Source organism: Salvelinus fontinalis, chromosome 2, assembly GCF_029448725.1.
Source record: "Salvelinus fontinalis isolate EN_2023a chromosome 2, ASM2944872v1, whole genome shotgun sequence".
Classification (NCBI taxonomy): domain Eukaryota; kingdom Metazoa; phylum Chordata; class Actinopteri; order Salmoniformes; family Salmonidae; genus Salvelinus; species Salvelinus fontinalis.
Window position 1 is genome coordinate 50,959,018 of NC_074666.1, and position 14,434 is coordinate 50,973,451.

Below are 14,434 nucleotides of genomic sequence, written 5' to 3' on the forward strand. Positions count from 1 at the left end.
GATCAGCCTATAGTTAACATCAGGATGCACTACTGGTTGTTTCTTCTGTTAATAATTGTAGGCTGATCTGCTCCTATATGTATTGTTTTGTATACATTTTCTGTAAATTGTTCAAAAGTTTATTGCATCACCTACTTGTTTTCATTCTTGTAGAAAAGGCTTCACAGAGCTCTCATGGCAGGAAGTGACAAAGCCAGTGAGGTTTGCTGTGATCTCTGGTCACTGCTGTGATTACTTGTCCTCTACTGATGTTGTCTTTGTGATTTACCATCTCTTAAATCATACGCTCAGCAGTGTCAGAGGCCATTCAGCTCTCAAAAGAACGAAAGTGCTCAGTGTACATTTTCCTCTTAAGAGAAATTCTCTTTCACCAGCAACATCTACATCAATGCATGTTCCCGCTGAGATATCAATAAATTAATTAGAACGACTTGCCATCCTAGATGGACTGTTATTGAGGTTAAATCTAAGACTTGGTTGTGGTCACAGTGTGTATAGAAAAGCCTGATATGCTTAGTCATTCACACCATCACACAATCTCGTCCCATTTTCCATGAATACAACCCAGTAAGCATAATTACGTTGAAAATACGTCTTTTAGACATCTTTTCCAGACGTTGAACTCACGTACATTTTAGGTGCTGAATGAAAGGTTAGAAGACGTCTTTCCCTTATATCGGGAAAAACAAGTATTTTTGGGATGTCGAAAATACATATTTCGGACATAAAGAAAAGTATTATATGGACGTTGAAAATACGTAACTTATAGACGTTGAAAATATATATTTTTCAAAAGACGTCGCCATCAGTAAATTCTTAGTGGGAATTGGAGGCCTATACTCTTTCACAACAGTACTTCCCTCAAATTTAAAGGCAGGATCAGGGGCAGGATCAGGGGGATTCTAGGCTAGTAGAATGAGATTCCACCATTGCTTAGGCTACCAGTCATGATGTTTCATGATCATGGACGCCATCCCATTTTTGACACCAATGTTGCAAACAACATACCCGGGTCATGGCGTGAAAGGAAAACCCCTTACTGGACCAATAATATATGTTTATATTTGGGCCAAATCAAGGCCAGTCTGGACCAAATCTGAACCAATTATAAAATTATCTTTTGGGGTCAAATCAAGGTTGATCCAGACCAAAGCTGAACCAAATATAGACGTCTATGATTGGTTCAGATTTGGTCCGGACGTTGAAATCAAGGCTGGTCCGGACCGCACCAAAAAAAATATCTAAAAAAGACAGAGAGCACCAAAAAAAAGACATCCAAAAGACGTCGCCTGACGGTAAACGCTTAGTGGGAACATAGCAGTATCACATCAAGGCATGCTTGACAAAGATGAACGCAATGCTTCCCCTCCAAATAACTTCCTGTCTGTTGACAATTCAGGAAAGGGAGCTTAGTTAGCTTGCACTTACAAAGCATTCAACCTCTTACATGTCACGGCTTCCTCACGACCCAACCGGGGGTTGCCAAACTACGTTAGCGGTGAAGGAGGACTTTGCCGTTGTAATCTAGTAAGGGCGTTGAATGTCATCACTAACTAAACAGAACAGAAGTCAAGAAAAACTATGTTTAAATCTGCCTAGACTGACACTATTGCCTATTCACATTATGGAGGAGCCAGTAGTGGTAGAGTCATTTGAAATATGTTGTTTTTGTCAGTAACCAGGAAGTCACCCTGTGTATGATGATGTCATATTGCTGAGTTTACCTTTAAATGGATTGTTCAATCAAAAACTATATTTTAGTATTTTGTTCATTAGTCCACAGGTAATTTTTTTTAAATTGTCCGTGTCAGCAGTCAAGTTTTCTAGATAGAGCACAACGTGTGATGATGATGCATTTTGAGGGATGGTTGAGTGAAATCCTGCACCCTCCTATCGCATAGATTCTGAATTGCATTCGGGTAGATTCTGGGCTCATGAGGATAGCGGTTAAGGCTAGAGAGAGAGCAAGGTGGGTCAGTCACTGGGTGAGTGCCAGGCCTCCCATCTGTTAACGGCCCATGTTTACTTATCTCCCCCTTAGCCCATGAAAAAGGAACTACCTCTCCACCTCTCCACCTCCCACCCCTCTCTCCCTGCCTCCATCCCGTTACCCCGCACCAGGCCCAAACATGAGAGGGCTTCCCCAAACAATGGCTGCATTCTGGACGAGAGAAAGGGAGCGATACAGGGGGAGGAGAAAGAAGGAGCAAAACAGAGAGACATGAATAAGCTAAGGCCACTTGGATGGGCTCGAAGAAGAGGGAGCAGGGCCGAAAAAGAGTCAACACTCTCTCTCTCAAGCCACCTTCTTTCTCCGGGAATGTGTCTCTTTCTCTCCGTTTATGTCCCAAATATGATGTCACGGTTTTACTGTTAATAAAGAAACAGTTTTATAAACTTCCACTGTCCTCCAAGAGTTGCTGAAATGCCTCTTCACCAAATATAATTTCCACTCTCTTTTTCTCACTCTTCAAAACACAAAGCAAACTAATTTCATCTTGCCACATGTCACTTTATTGCAAGACTCTCTCTATCGCTCTCTCAAACATGCAAGTCACTATGGGTGGAAGGACTGTATAGAGCAGTGGTCCATCTCTCCAAGCCAAAACAAACATGAACGCTTCTGCTGCTGGGGGGGGGGGATATGGGGTGCAATCTGACCACACATGAGGCTCTCACAGTCTAACTGCAGAATTAGATGTTTGTCCACGTTCTCTTTAGAAGTTGCTCCAAACACCAAATTCCTAAGTGTTTTAGTTGCTCCTGCTGCTCTTTTTTTTCTTTTTCATTTTTGTACTTATTTAACTAGGGAAGTCAGATAACTTTTTAGGGATAGAGGGCAGCATTTTCACTTTGGATGAATAGCGTGCCCAGAGTGAACTGCCTCCTACTCTGTCCCAGATGCTAATATATGCATATTATTATTACTATTGGATAGAAAACACTCTGAAGTTTCTAAAACTGTTTGAATGATGTCTGTGAGTATAACATAACTCATATGGCAGGCAAAAACCTGAGAAAAAATCCAAACAGGAAGTGGGAATTCTGAGGCTGGTCGATTTTCAACTCATCGCCTATTGCAATCCCAGTGGGATATTGATCTGTTTGCACTTCCTACGGCTTCCACTAGATGTCAACAGTCTGTAGAACGTCGAATGAAGCTTCTACTGTGATGTTGAGCCGGATGGGAGCTGTTTGAGTCAGTGGTCTGGCAGAGAGCCAGGTCCTGGTCACGCGCATTTCACATGATATCGACTTGCGCTCCAATACTTCTATAGACACAAAGGAAATCTCCGGATGGAACGTTATTGAATATTTATGATAACAACATCCTAAAGATTGATTCTATACTTAGTTTGACAAGTTTATTCGACCTGTAATATAACTTTTTGAAGTTTGTGGATCTGCACGAGCGTTTGGATATGTGTACTAAACGTGCTAACAAAAGTAGCTACTTGGACATAAATAATGGACATTATCGAACAAAACAACAATTTATTGTGGAACTAGGATTCCTGGGAGTGCATTCTGATGAAGATCATAAAAGGGAATATTTATCATGTCATTTCGTATTTCTGTTGACTCCAACATGGCGGAGAAATGTTGTTTCTATCTGAGAGCCGTCTCAGATTATTGCATGGTTTGCTTTTTCCGTAAAGTTTTTTTGAAATCTGACACAGCGGTTGCATTAAGAACAAGTGTATCTTTAATTCAATGTAAAACATGTATCTTTCATCAAAGTTTATGATGAGTATTTCTGTTATTTGATGTGGCTCTCTGCAATTTCTCCGGATATTTTGGAGGCATTTCTGAACATGGCGCCAATGTAAACTGAGATTTTTGGATATAAATATGCACATTATCGAACAAAACATACATGTATTGTGTAACAGGATGTCCTATGGGTGTCATCTGATGAAGATCATCAAAGGTTAGTGATTAATTATATCTCTATTTCTACTTTTTGTGACTACTATCTTTGGCTGGGAAAATGGCTGTGTGTTTTTTGGACTTGGTGGTGATCTAACATAATCATATGTTGTGTTTCGCTGTAAAGCATATTTTTTTAATCAGACACGATGGGTAGATTAACAAGATTTTTATCTTTCATTTGCTGTATTGGACTTGTTAATGTGTGAAAGTGACATATTTCAACAAAAAAATAATGAATTTCCCGCGCTGCCTTTACAGCGGAATGTTGTGGAGGGGTTCCGCTAGCGGAACGTGTCCTAGAAAGGTTAAAAACAAATTCTTATTTACAATGACAGCCTACCCTGGCCAAACCCTAACGACGCTGGGCGCCGCCCTATGGGACTCCCAATCACGCCCGTTTGTGATACAGCCTGGAATCGAACCACGGTGTGTAATGACGCCTCTAGCACTGAGATGCAGTGCCTTAGAGCACCGCGCCACTCGGGAGCTGTATCGTTCCATTTAGCCAAACGTCAAATTTTAAAAGTTTAGCACACATTCCGGATAGTATGGGTTAAGGTTTGGGATAAGGTTAAAACCAGTGTCCACGACTGGGAACAAACACTCAACCTTCTGATCCATTCATACTTGATGCTAATAGCACTCACTGCTGCCCCAAGTGGCCTGTTTTGAAGGCATTGCCTGACATCCTCAGGACATGGATAATTTCGATGTCAATCTTGAACAATCTCCCTGGACCTCAAGCCCCCGCTCCGACATGTCAGCCGTAAATACACATTCCCCTTCCCTTTAAATATGTTGTTGTTTGTTCGCATGTATGTGTGTGGAGGGGGAGGAAGATAGATATAGAGGGAGGGAGAGAGGAGGTAAGCCAGAGACACTTTGCTGCAGTTGTTTTCTAGAGAGTTCAGTCTGCATGTCTCCTCAGTTTTAAGCCTGCTGGTTGAGAAGGCAGCAAATACACAGCCGACACACACACACACTACTAAAACCGTAGTAAGACAGGCTCATTATTTTATCACTTTAACACTGCCAGCTCCCTAACTTAGCACTGAAGTTTAAATACCTCCTCGTAATTTATTGAGTGTTTTCTTACCTCCAAGCTTTTTTTCTTCTTCTCCTGCATGCCCGTGTATGGAGTGCGTATGCTCGCTGTCTGAGTTTCAGGAGCACTGGAAGGATTCACTCACTCACTCTGATACTGCACGACTGGAAGGAGCTCTTCTGAAGCTACTGCTACTTCCCACTCTGGCAGCTCTTAGACTGGCTGCTGCTCATTTTGTGTCTGTGTGTGTGTGTGTGTGTGTGTGTGTGTGTGTGTGTGTGTGTGTGTGTGTGTGTGTGTGTGTGTGTGTGTGTGTGTGTGTGTGTGTGTGTGTGTGTGTGTGTGTGTGTGTGTGTGTGTGTGTGTGTGTGTGTGTGTGTGTGTGTGTGTGTGTGTGTGTGTGCGCTTGCGTGCCAGCAATGCTGCCGGGATGTGGGACAGCTAAGAATTGCTTCCCCATCGCTGCACCTACCACTCTGCGGCAAAGAGTCCCCCCTCCCCACACACCCAGTACAGGGAGGGAGCCTAGCCAAGAAGGAACTAAGAGGCTACAGGGGCCATGTTGTAGCCCAGGCACATTTAGCTGCTGCACCACATGCCGGTAAGGGAGCAAAAAGAGGAGCACATGCAGAGATGGGGAAATGTATTGTTTGATAACAGAAAGGAATGTGGCGCATGAGGAAGTAAGGATGACCTGCGTTGGAACACATTCCATGTTCCTCAGATTTGATGTGAAGGAGATGTACATGCATGTCGGTTGTTGTTTTTGTCCAGAGAATCACATACTTTGAGGAGAGCTGTACAAGCATGGTCAACCAACCAATGGAGTTTCTGATTGGGTTGATCAGATTGATATCTAACCCAGGGTAGGGCTGTGGCGGTCGCAACATTTTGTCAGCTGGTGATTGTCAAGCAAATAACTGTCGGTCTCACTGGAATTGACCGTTAATTAACATAAACACATTTAGCATCTGCTGGCTTCCACACCATTTTAAAAAGTCTAATATATCCATGTAATATATCCTACACTTTCACAATAAATCCACTGTTTATTTTAGACAGGTCAAAAGCAGCATGATATGAAGAAAATGTAGTCTACCTCAGAAGAAAATAATAGCATATTCTGAGTTGTCCTTATGTTAGGTCCTGGTGTGGCTATGCCACATGGTTGTGAGCTACACTAGTTCATTTAGCAGACAAGATTTGCTTAGAATTCCGTGGCATTATTTAATATAATTTTATAGTAGAATATAATTGTACAAAGCTGAATAAAATATAAATATTTTCTTCAAACAATTTGAGGGAGTGTGCACATGTGGCTATTCTGTGTTAATTTAGAGTTATTAATGTAACTTTAGTTGTTCTACAAACATTGGCTACATGTTTAGATTTTTAATACATTGTAAGGCTGCATGATGACACTGATGATGATTTGAAAAAAGGCACAGGCTTTTTGCGCAGGCTGTACACACTCCAATAGTCTCTCATGACACAATTTGACAAGCAGTTGATAATGCCTCAAATTTCACGGTGGCTTTGTGGCCGTAATGCACTCTAAAAAAATCAATGCCTTTTGCGGCCCGGAGTGCTGCATTGTGTCCTTTTCCCAGAGTGCTGCGCAATCCAAAGCATCTCTCACTCACACCACTCTCCGTCACGAGATCAGGTCTTTCTCACAGGCTACAAGTGAAGACCGACACATCGGGGACGCAACTGTGTGCGTCCTTATCCAATTCCAAGGTGCATATTGAAGATATTAGATGAACTGTCCACATTTACTTTGTCAGACAACAAGATGAGTAGAACTAACAAACCGCAAAAGCACTAGCCAATGTCAATATACTATCCCCCATAGTACAAAAGTTGACCTATTCTATTCTGTGCCAGAAATATATATTACAAACAGTCTGGGACATTAATATAACCACTAGCATCAAAAAAATAACGTTTTTATGCAATGTGAATGATGCAACAGATCAGAACATTTACCTTAAAATGTTGATAAACTATTAGGCTATTTCTTCACATTATAAGTACAACAATACACACATTGTAGTAGGCTATAAGTGCGAATGTCCAATTAGCGGAAAACATTATTATCAAAAGTGACCGCAAATGCAATTATGCATGTAATGCTTTTATTATAAAAGTGCATTTTTATGGTGAAAATTATCTTCCCTAAACTTGAAACTCACACCCTGCTTATATATGCCAGTAAGGCTCTACACCCCTTGTAAAGTGCATTAATGTGCTTTGTCATTATGAGATATAGTGTGTAGATTAATGAGAAAAAAAACAATTTTATAAATGTTATAATAAGTCTGTAACCTAACAAAATGAGGAAAAAGTCAAGGGATCTGAATACTTGTTCTATTTTCCTATATATATATATTGTTTTTTTAATTAACCTCTCCACCACCCCCCCTCTTCAGAGGACAAATACCTTTAAAAAATGTTTACAGCTTTTCTGCTACATATACATACATGGTACTTTTATATAAAGCAGTCACATAACAATAATACATTACTAAACATAAACTCTTAAGCCCACCTCTCAGCCACTCTCAGCTCATCCCACCTATCACCATAGACCACCCTCGTTTGGTTTCTATGTGCCATATATGTTTCAACTGTGCTGTGATGTTTTACATATTTTTTTAACCTTCCTAATCATATATAAACTCAGCAAAAAAAGAAAAGTCCTCTTACTGTCAACTGCAATTATTTTCAGCAAACTTAACATCTGTAAATATTTGTATGAACATAACAAGATTCAACAACTGAGAAATAAACTGAACCAGTTCCACAGACATGTGACTAACAAAAATGGAATAATCTGTCCCTGAACAAAGGGGGGGTCAAAATCAAAAGTAACAGTCAGTATCTGGTGTGGCCACCAGCTGCATTAAGTACTGCAGTGCATCTCCTCCTCATGGACTGCACCATATTTGCCAGTTCTTGCTGTGAGATGTTACCCACACTTCCAACAAGGCACCTGCAAGTTCCCAGACATTTCTGGGGGGAATGGCCCTAGCCCTCACCCTCCGATCCAATAGGTCCCAGATGCTCAATGGGATTGAGATCCGGGCTCTTCGCTGGCCATGGCAGAACACTGACATTCCTGACTTGCAGGAAATCACACAGAACAAGCAGTATGGCTGGTGGTATTGTCATGCTGGAGGGTCATGTCAGGATGAGCCTCCAGGAAGGGTACCACATGAGGGAGGAGGATGTCTTCCCTGTAACACACAGCATTGAGATTGACTGCAATGACAACAAGCTCAGTCCGATGATGCTGTGACACACTGCCTCAGACCATGACGGACCCTCCCCCTCCCAATCGATCCCGCTCCAGAGTACATGCCTCGGTGTAATGCTCATTCCTTCAACAATAAACACGAATTCGACCATCACCCCTGGTGAGACAAAACCACAACTCGTCAGTGAAGAGCACTTTTTACCAGTCCTGTCTGGTCCAGCGACGGTGGGTTTGTGCCCATAGGCAACGTTGTTGCCAGTGATGTCTAGGTAGGACCTGCCTTACAACAGGCCTACAAGCCCTCAGTCCAGCTTCTCTCAGCCTATTGTGGAATGTCTGAGCACTGATGGAGGGATTGTGTGTTCCTGGTGTAACTTGGGCAGTTGTTGCCATCCTGTACCTGTCCCGCAGGTGTGATGTTCGGATGTACCGATCCTGTGCAGGTGTTGTTACACATGGTCTGCCACTGCGAGGTGTCTGTCCTGTCTTCCTGTAGCACTGTCTTAGGTGTCTCACGGTACGGACATTGCAATTTATTGCCATGGCCACATCTGCAGACCTCATGCCTCCTTGCAGCATGCCTAAGGCACACTCACACAGATGAGCAGGGACCCTGGGCATCTTTCTTTCGGTGTTTTTCAGAGTCAGTAGAAAGGCCTCTTTAGTGTCCTAAGTTTTCATAACTGTGACCTTAATTGCCTACTGTCTGTAAGCTGTTAGTGTCTTAACGACCGTTCCACAGGTTCATGTTCATTAATTGTTTATGGTTCATTGAACAAGCATGGGAAACAGTGTAAGGTAACCTGCCAAAATGACTACCGCCACCGTAGCACTCACGGCGGTAGTCATGAAGTGCTTTGAAAGGCTGGTCTTGGCTCACATCAACATCATCATCATGGAAACCCTAGACTTTCTCCAATTCGCATACTGCCCCAACAGATCCACAGATGACGCAATCTCAATCACACTCCACACTGCCCTTTCCCACCTGGACAAAAGGAACACCTATGTGAGAATGCTCTTCATTGACTACAGCTCAGAGTTCAACACCATAGCGCCGACAAAGCTCATCACTAAGCTGAGGACCCTAGGACTAAACACCTATCTCTGCAACTGGATCCTGGACTTCCTGACGGGCCACCAACAGGTGGTAAGAGTAGGCAACAACACATCTGCCACACGGATCCTTAACACGGGGACCCATCACGGATGCGTGCTTAGTCTCCTCCTGTACTTCCTGTTCACCCATGACTGTGTGGCCAAGCACAACTCCAACAACATCATTCATTTTGCTGACCACAACGGTGGTAGGTCTGATCACCGACAACAATTAAACAGCCTATAGGGAGGAGGTCAGAGACCAGGCAGTGTGGTGCCAGGACAACAACCTCTCCCTCAACATGAGCAAGACAAAGGAGATGATCACATACTGGTCTGGCAACTGCTCGGCATCTGACCATAAGGCGCTACAGATGACTCCGACAGAAAGATGACACCGACAGAGAAGGCTTTCATGCTTCTAGCTCTTAGGAAACTTTGCAGTATTTTTAAAATGTATTATTTCTTACATTATTTATATACTTATTTTCCACCATAATTTGCAAATGAATTCATAAAAAATCCTACAATGTGATTTTCTGGATTTTGTTTTCTCATTTTGTCTGTCATAGTTGAAGTGTACCTTTGATGAAAATTACAGGCCTCTCTCATCTTTTTAAGTGGGAGAACTTGCACAATTGGTGGCTGACTAAATACTTTTTTGCCCCACTGTATATACTGTATTCTATTCTACTGTATTTTAGTCAATGACTCTCCAACATTGCTATACCTCATATTTATATATTTCTTTATTCCATTATTTTACTTTTAGGCTTGTGTGTATTGTTGTGAATTGTTAGATATTACTGCACAGCTAGGAAAACAAGCATTTCGCTACACCCGCAATAACATCTGCAACATATGTTCATGTGATCAATAACATTTGATTTGATATGTTATCAGGTCATCCACAGTGCCTTCGGAAAGTTTTCAGACCCATTAACTTTTTACACATTTTGTTATGTTACAGCCTTATTCTAAAACTGATTAAATTGTAAAAAAAACACACAATACCCATAATTACAAAATGAAAACAGGTATTTAGATTTTTTTGCAATGTATTAAAAATAAAAAACATAAATACCTTATTTACATAAGTATTCAGACCCTTGCTATGAGACTCGAAATTGAGCTCAGGTGCATCATGTTTACATTGATCATCCTTGAGATGTTTCTACAACTTGATTGGAGTCCACCTGTGGTAAATTCAATTGATTGGACATGACACACCTGTCTATATAAGGTCCCACAGTTGACAGTGCATGTCGGAGCAAGAACCAAGCCATGAGGTCGAAGGAATTGACCGTAGAGACACGAGACATGATTGTGTCGAGGCACAGATGTGGGGAAGGGTGCAAAAACATTGCAGCATTGAAGGTCCCCAAGAACACAATGGCCTCCATCATTCTTAAATGGAAGAAGTTTGGACTCACCAAGACTCTTCCTAGAGCTGGCCGCCTGGCCAAACTGAGCAATCGGGGGAGAAGGGCCTTGGTCAGGGAGGTGACCAATAACCCGATGGTCAATCTTACAGAGCTCCTCTGTGGAGATGGGAGAACCTTCCAGAAGGACAACCACCGAATCAGGCCTTTATGGTAGAGTGGCCAGACGGAAGCCACTCCTCAGTAAAAGGCACATGACATCCCGCTTGGAGTTTGCCAAAAGCCACCTACAGACTCTAAGGCCATGAGAAACAAGATTATCTGGTGTGATGAAACCAAGATTGAACTCCTTGGACTGAATGCCAAGTGTCGTCTGGATGAAACCTGGCACCATCTCTACGGTGAAGCATGGTGGTGGCAGCATCATGCTGTGGGGATGTTTTTCAGCTGCAGGAACTAGGAGACTATTCAGGATCGAGGAAAAGATGAACGGAGCAAAGTACAGAGATATTCTTGATAAAAACCGTCTCCAGAGCGCTCGGGACCTCAGACTGGGGTGAAGGTTCACCTTCCAACAGGATAACGACCCTAAGCACACAGCCAAGACAACGCAGGAGTGGCTTCGGGAAGAGTCTTTGAATGTCCTTGAGTGGCCCAGCCAGAGCCCAGACTTGAACCCGATCAAACAGCTCTGGAGAGACCTGAAAATAGTTGTGCAGAAACGCTCCCCATCCAACCTGACCGAGCTTGAGAGGATCTGCAGAAAATAATGGGAGAAACTCCCCAAATACAGATGTGCCAAGCTTGTAGCGTCATACCCAGGAAGACTTGAGGACGTAATCGCTGTCAAAGGTGCTTCAACAAAGTACTGAGTAAAGGGTCTGAATACTTACGTATTTCTAAAAACATGTTTCTGCTTTGTCATTATGGGTATTGTGTGCAGATAGATGAGGGGGAAAAAATATTTAATCAATTTTAGAATAAGGCTGGAACCTAACAAAATGTGGGGTCTGAAAACTTTCTGAAGGCACTGTATCTTCTGCCATGGCTTACTGGCATATACTGTTAAGACATAAACTTCCGCTCAGGTAGACTATATTGTAGGTCTAGGTTTTAAATGATCATGTCACTCTCTCTGTGCACGCTGCAGATGTTCAGCTGCTGCTGAGCAGTATATGTAGTGACATTAGGCTTTGGATAGCACAGGTGGTGACATGTAGTTATGGTTTTAGTTGCGGTTTTGGGGGGGGGGGGTTGTCAGTATACTCTGTTGTTTATGCTATGTGATGGTACGTCATGTCTGAGCAGCACGCTCTGTAGCATTCCTCGTCTGCTCTTCTCTCTGTACGATGTCTTCCGTTTTATAACCACGTATGCATTTTCGATTTCCAAATTTCAGGTAGGCAAAGGCGGCCTTTCGTTTCATGGTCCGATAGCAGGGGTTCAGTTAATCTCAGCTGTCAGGACCCTTCGGCGTGTAGTTTGCTCAGGAATCCATCTGTCGCCTACTCTTTATGTACTAGGGAAAGCAACCAACATGCATATTAGGAGTATCTCTCCTCTCTCAGTAGCACACGTTCACTTAAGGCTATGGTGTTGGATTTACATGAACCTTTGCTAGAGGCAGTCTGTTTGATGGCTTTTATGGGTTCTTAAGTCTGAGATGCACTAATTTTCCATCCCTTAAATCTTGCGTGACTATCAAATTATATTGTTTTATGGACTCTCGCATGTTACAGTACTTATACACTCAGCGATGAGGAATTAGCAATGGAATGTCAGTCATCATTAACAAGAACTAACACTGCCTTATCCCTCTCTTTCATGTTACACTACCTGCATGCTGAGCACGGGCGACACCTGGCTAACCCCTGTTCAACACTGATGCTGGCAACCAATGAAAAGATCCTGGAACTCCTCACGGTTCTGATTCCTTTGTAAGCGTTGTGGGCCAGGTCTGAGCTATGGGCTGCCCACTCCTGCATCAGCACTGCTTCTCATCAGTCCCGACTTGACCCTCAAGATTATGGGTCATAATCCTCTGCTGCCTACGATGTTTCACTCTGAGGGTGTGGAGCCTACATGAGTTCCGGCTGTAATTGCTAATATGATCGTGATTGCGTCAGCCCTATAATCCAGTATCTATGTTGCTTCTTTTCTGCATTGCATCTCATACAGTATATAACCCTGTTACCTTAGGTGAGTGGCTGACACCTGGCGGTGCATGTATTTTGCCGGTGGTTCATAGGTAGAATATTCTCATGTACCAAGACGACAGCTCATCTTGCTCAGCAAGGTCACCCAGCGGTGCATGTATATTGCAGGTGGTTGGCTGTGTTCATAGTTATAATAGCTCATCTTGCCTGGTCAAGGGCACCCGGCAGGGTGTCACTATGGCAGTTGGGTTCATACTACACTGAACAAAAATATAAATGGAACATGTAAAGTGTTGGTCCCATGTTTCATGAGCTGAAATAAAATATTCCCATATTTTTTTAATATGCACAAAATTTGTGCCCAAATTTGTTTACATCCCTGTTAGTGAGGATTTCTCCTTTGCCAAGATAATCCATCCACCTAAAGGTGTGGCATATCAAGAAGCTGATTAAACAGCATGAACATTACAAAGGTGCACCTTGTGCTGAGGACAATAAAAGGCCACTAAAATGTGCAGTATTGTCACACAACACAATGCCACAGACGTCTCAAGTTGAGGCAGCATACAATTGACCAGAGCTGTTGCCAGAAAATTTAATGTTAATTTCTCTACCATAAGCCACCTCCAAAATCATTTAGAGAATTTGGCAGTACGTCCAACCCGGCCTCACAACCGCAGACCACGTGTATGGTGTTGTGTGGGTGAGCCATTTGCTGACGTCAACATTGTGAATAGAGTGCCATGGTGGCAGTGGGGTTATGGTATGGGAAGGCATAAGCAATACACAACGAACACATACCGTGACGAGAGCCTGATTCCCATTGTCGTGCTATTCCTCCACCGCCATCACCTCATGTTTCAGTATAATAATGCACAGCTCCATGTTTTCTGATCCATTATTAAAATAATAATGAATGCCAATGAACCAATTATTGCATGATATATTTTTGGAAAGGTTTACACACACACGTGGAATTGTGCCAGCTAGAAGGCGCAAAAAAAACACTCACCAAAGCAGCCACACACACACACACACAAACAGAGAACAAAAATCAAACCTACTACTAACACACTATAGATGATAAATGTGTAGTCAATACACACAAACCGGCACCGTACTCACACTCAAACACACACACAGGCACACACACACAACACTGCAGCAGCAGCTTGTCCTCCCCAATATTCACAGTGGCATCACTGTTCACTTCACTAGCATCAGTATTTTTCTCCCTGCTCAATCCATTTTAGCCTGTATATCAGTGTTCACCAACCTTTTCTGAGTCAAGGTCATTTTTCGCAGTCAAAAAGCAAGCCGAGATCTACCGCTCAGAATTTTTTTAAACATGTCTTACATTTTTTTAACATTAACCTAATAAAATCAGTTCTGTAGGAATGAGTTTTGTGCAGTAGGCCTAATACATTATCACAGTATATTAGCTATATGCCTGGCCTGCCGAAATTGATATTCTCAGACCATTTTATATTTCAAAACTTGATCTTTGATAACAAAATAGATCAGCTGGTGTAGCACTTGCAAGAGCTGAGCATAAATGTAA

At 42.5% G+C, this 14,434-nt stretch overlaps 1 protein-coding gene across 29 annotated transcripts in view; it reads right to left on the bottom strand.

Annotated features, from left to right (window-relative positions):
• Nucleotides 1–14,434, bottom strand: part of dlg2 (discs, large homolog 2 (Drosophila)) — a 358,090-nt gene that overhangs the window by 207,332 nt on the left and 136,324 nt on the right. Inside the window, exon 1 of one of the 29 annotated variants that reach the window (XM_055877488.1) lies at nt 5,030–5,220. The exons of the other annotated variants lie outside the window; for them this stretch is intronic. Coding sequence (XP_055733463.1) covers nt 5,030–5,059 — 30 coding nt within the window. The 5' untranslated portion in view covers nt 5,060–5,220. Of the gene's footprint in view, nt 1–5,029; nt 5,221–14,434 lie in introns of those variants that run through there. 29 annotated transcript variants of the gene reach the window in all.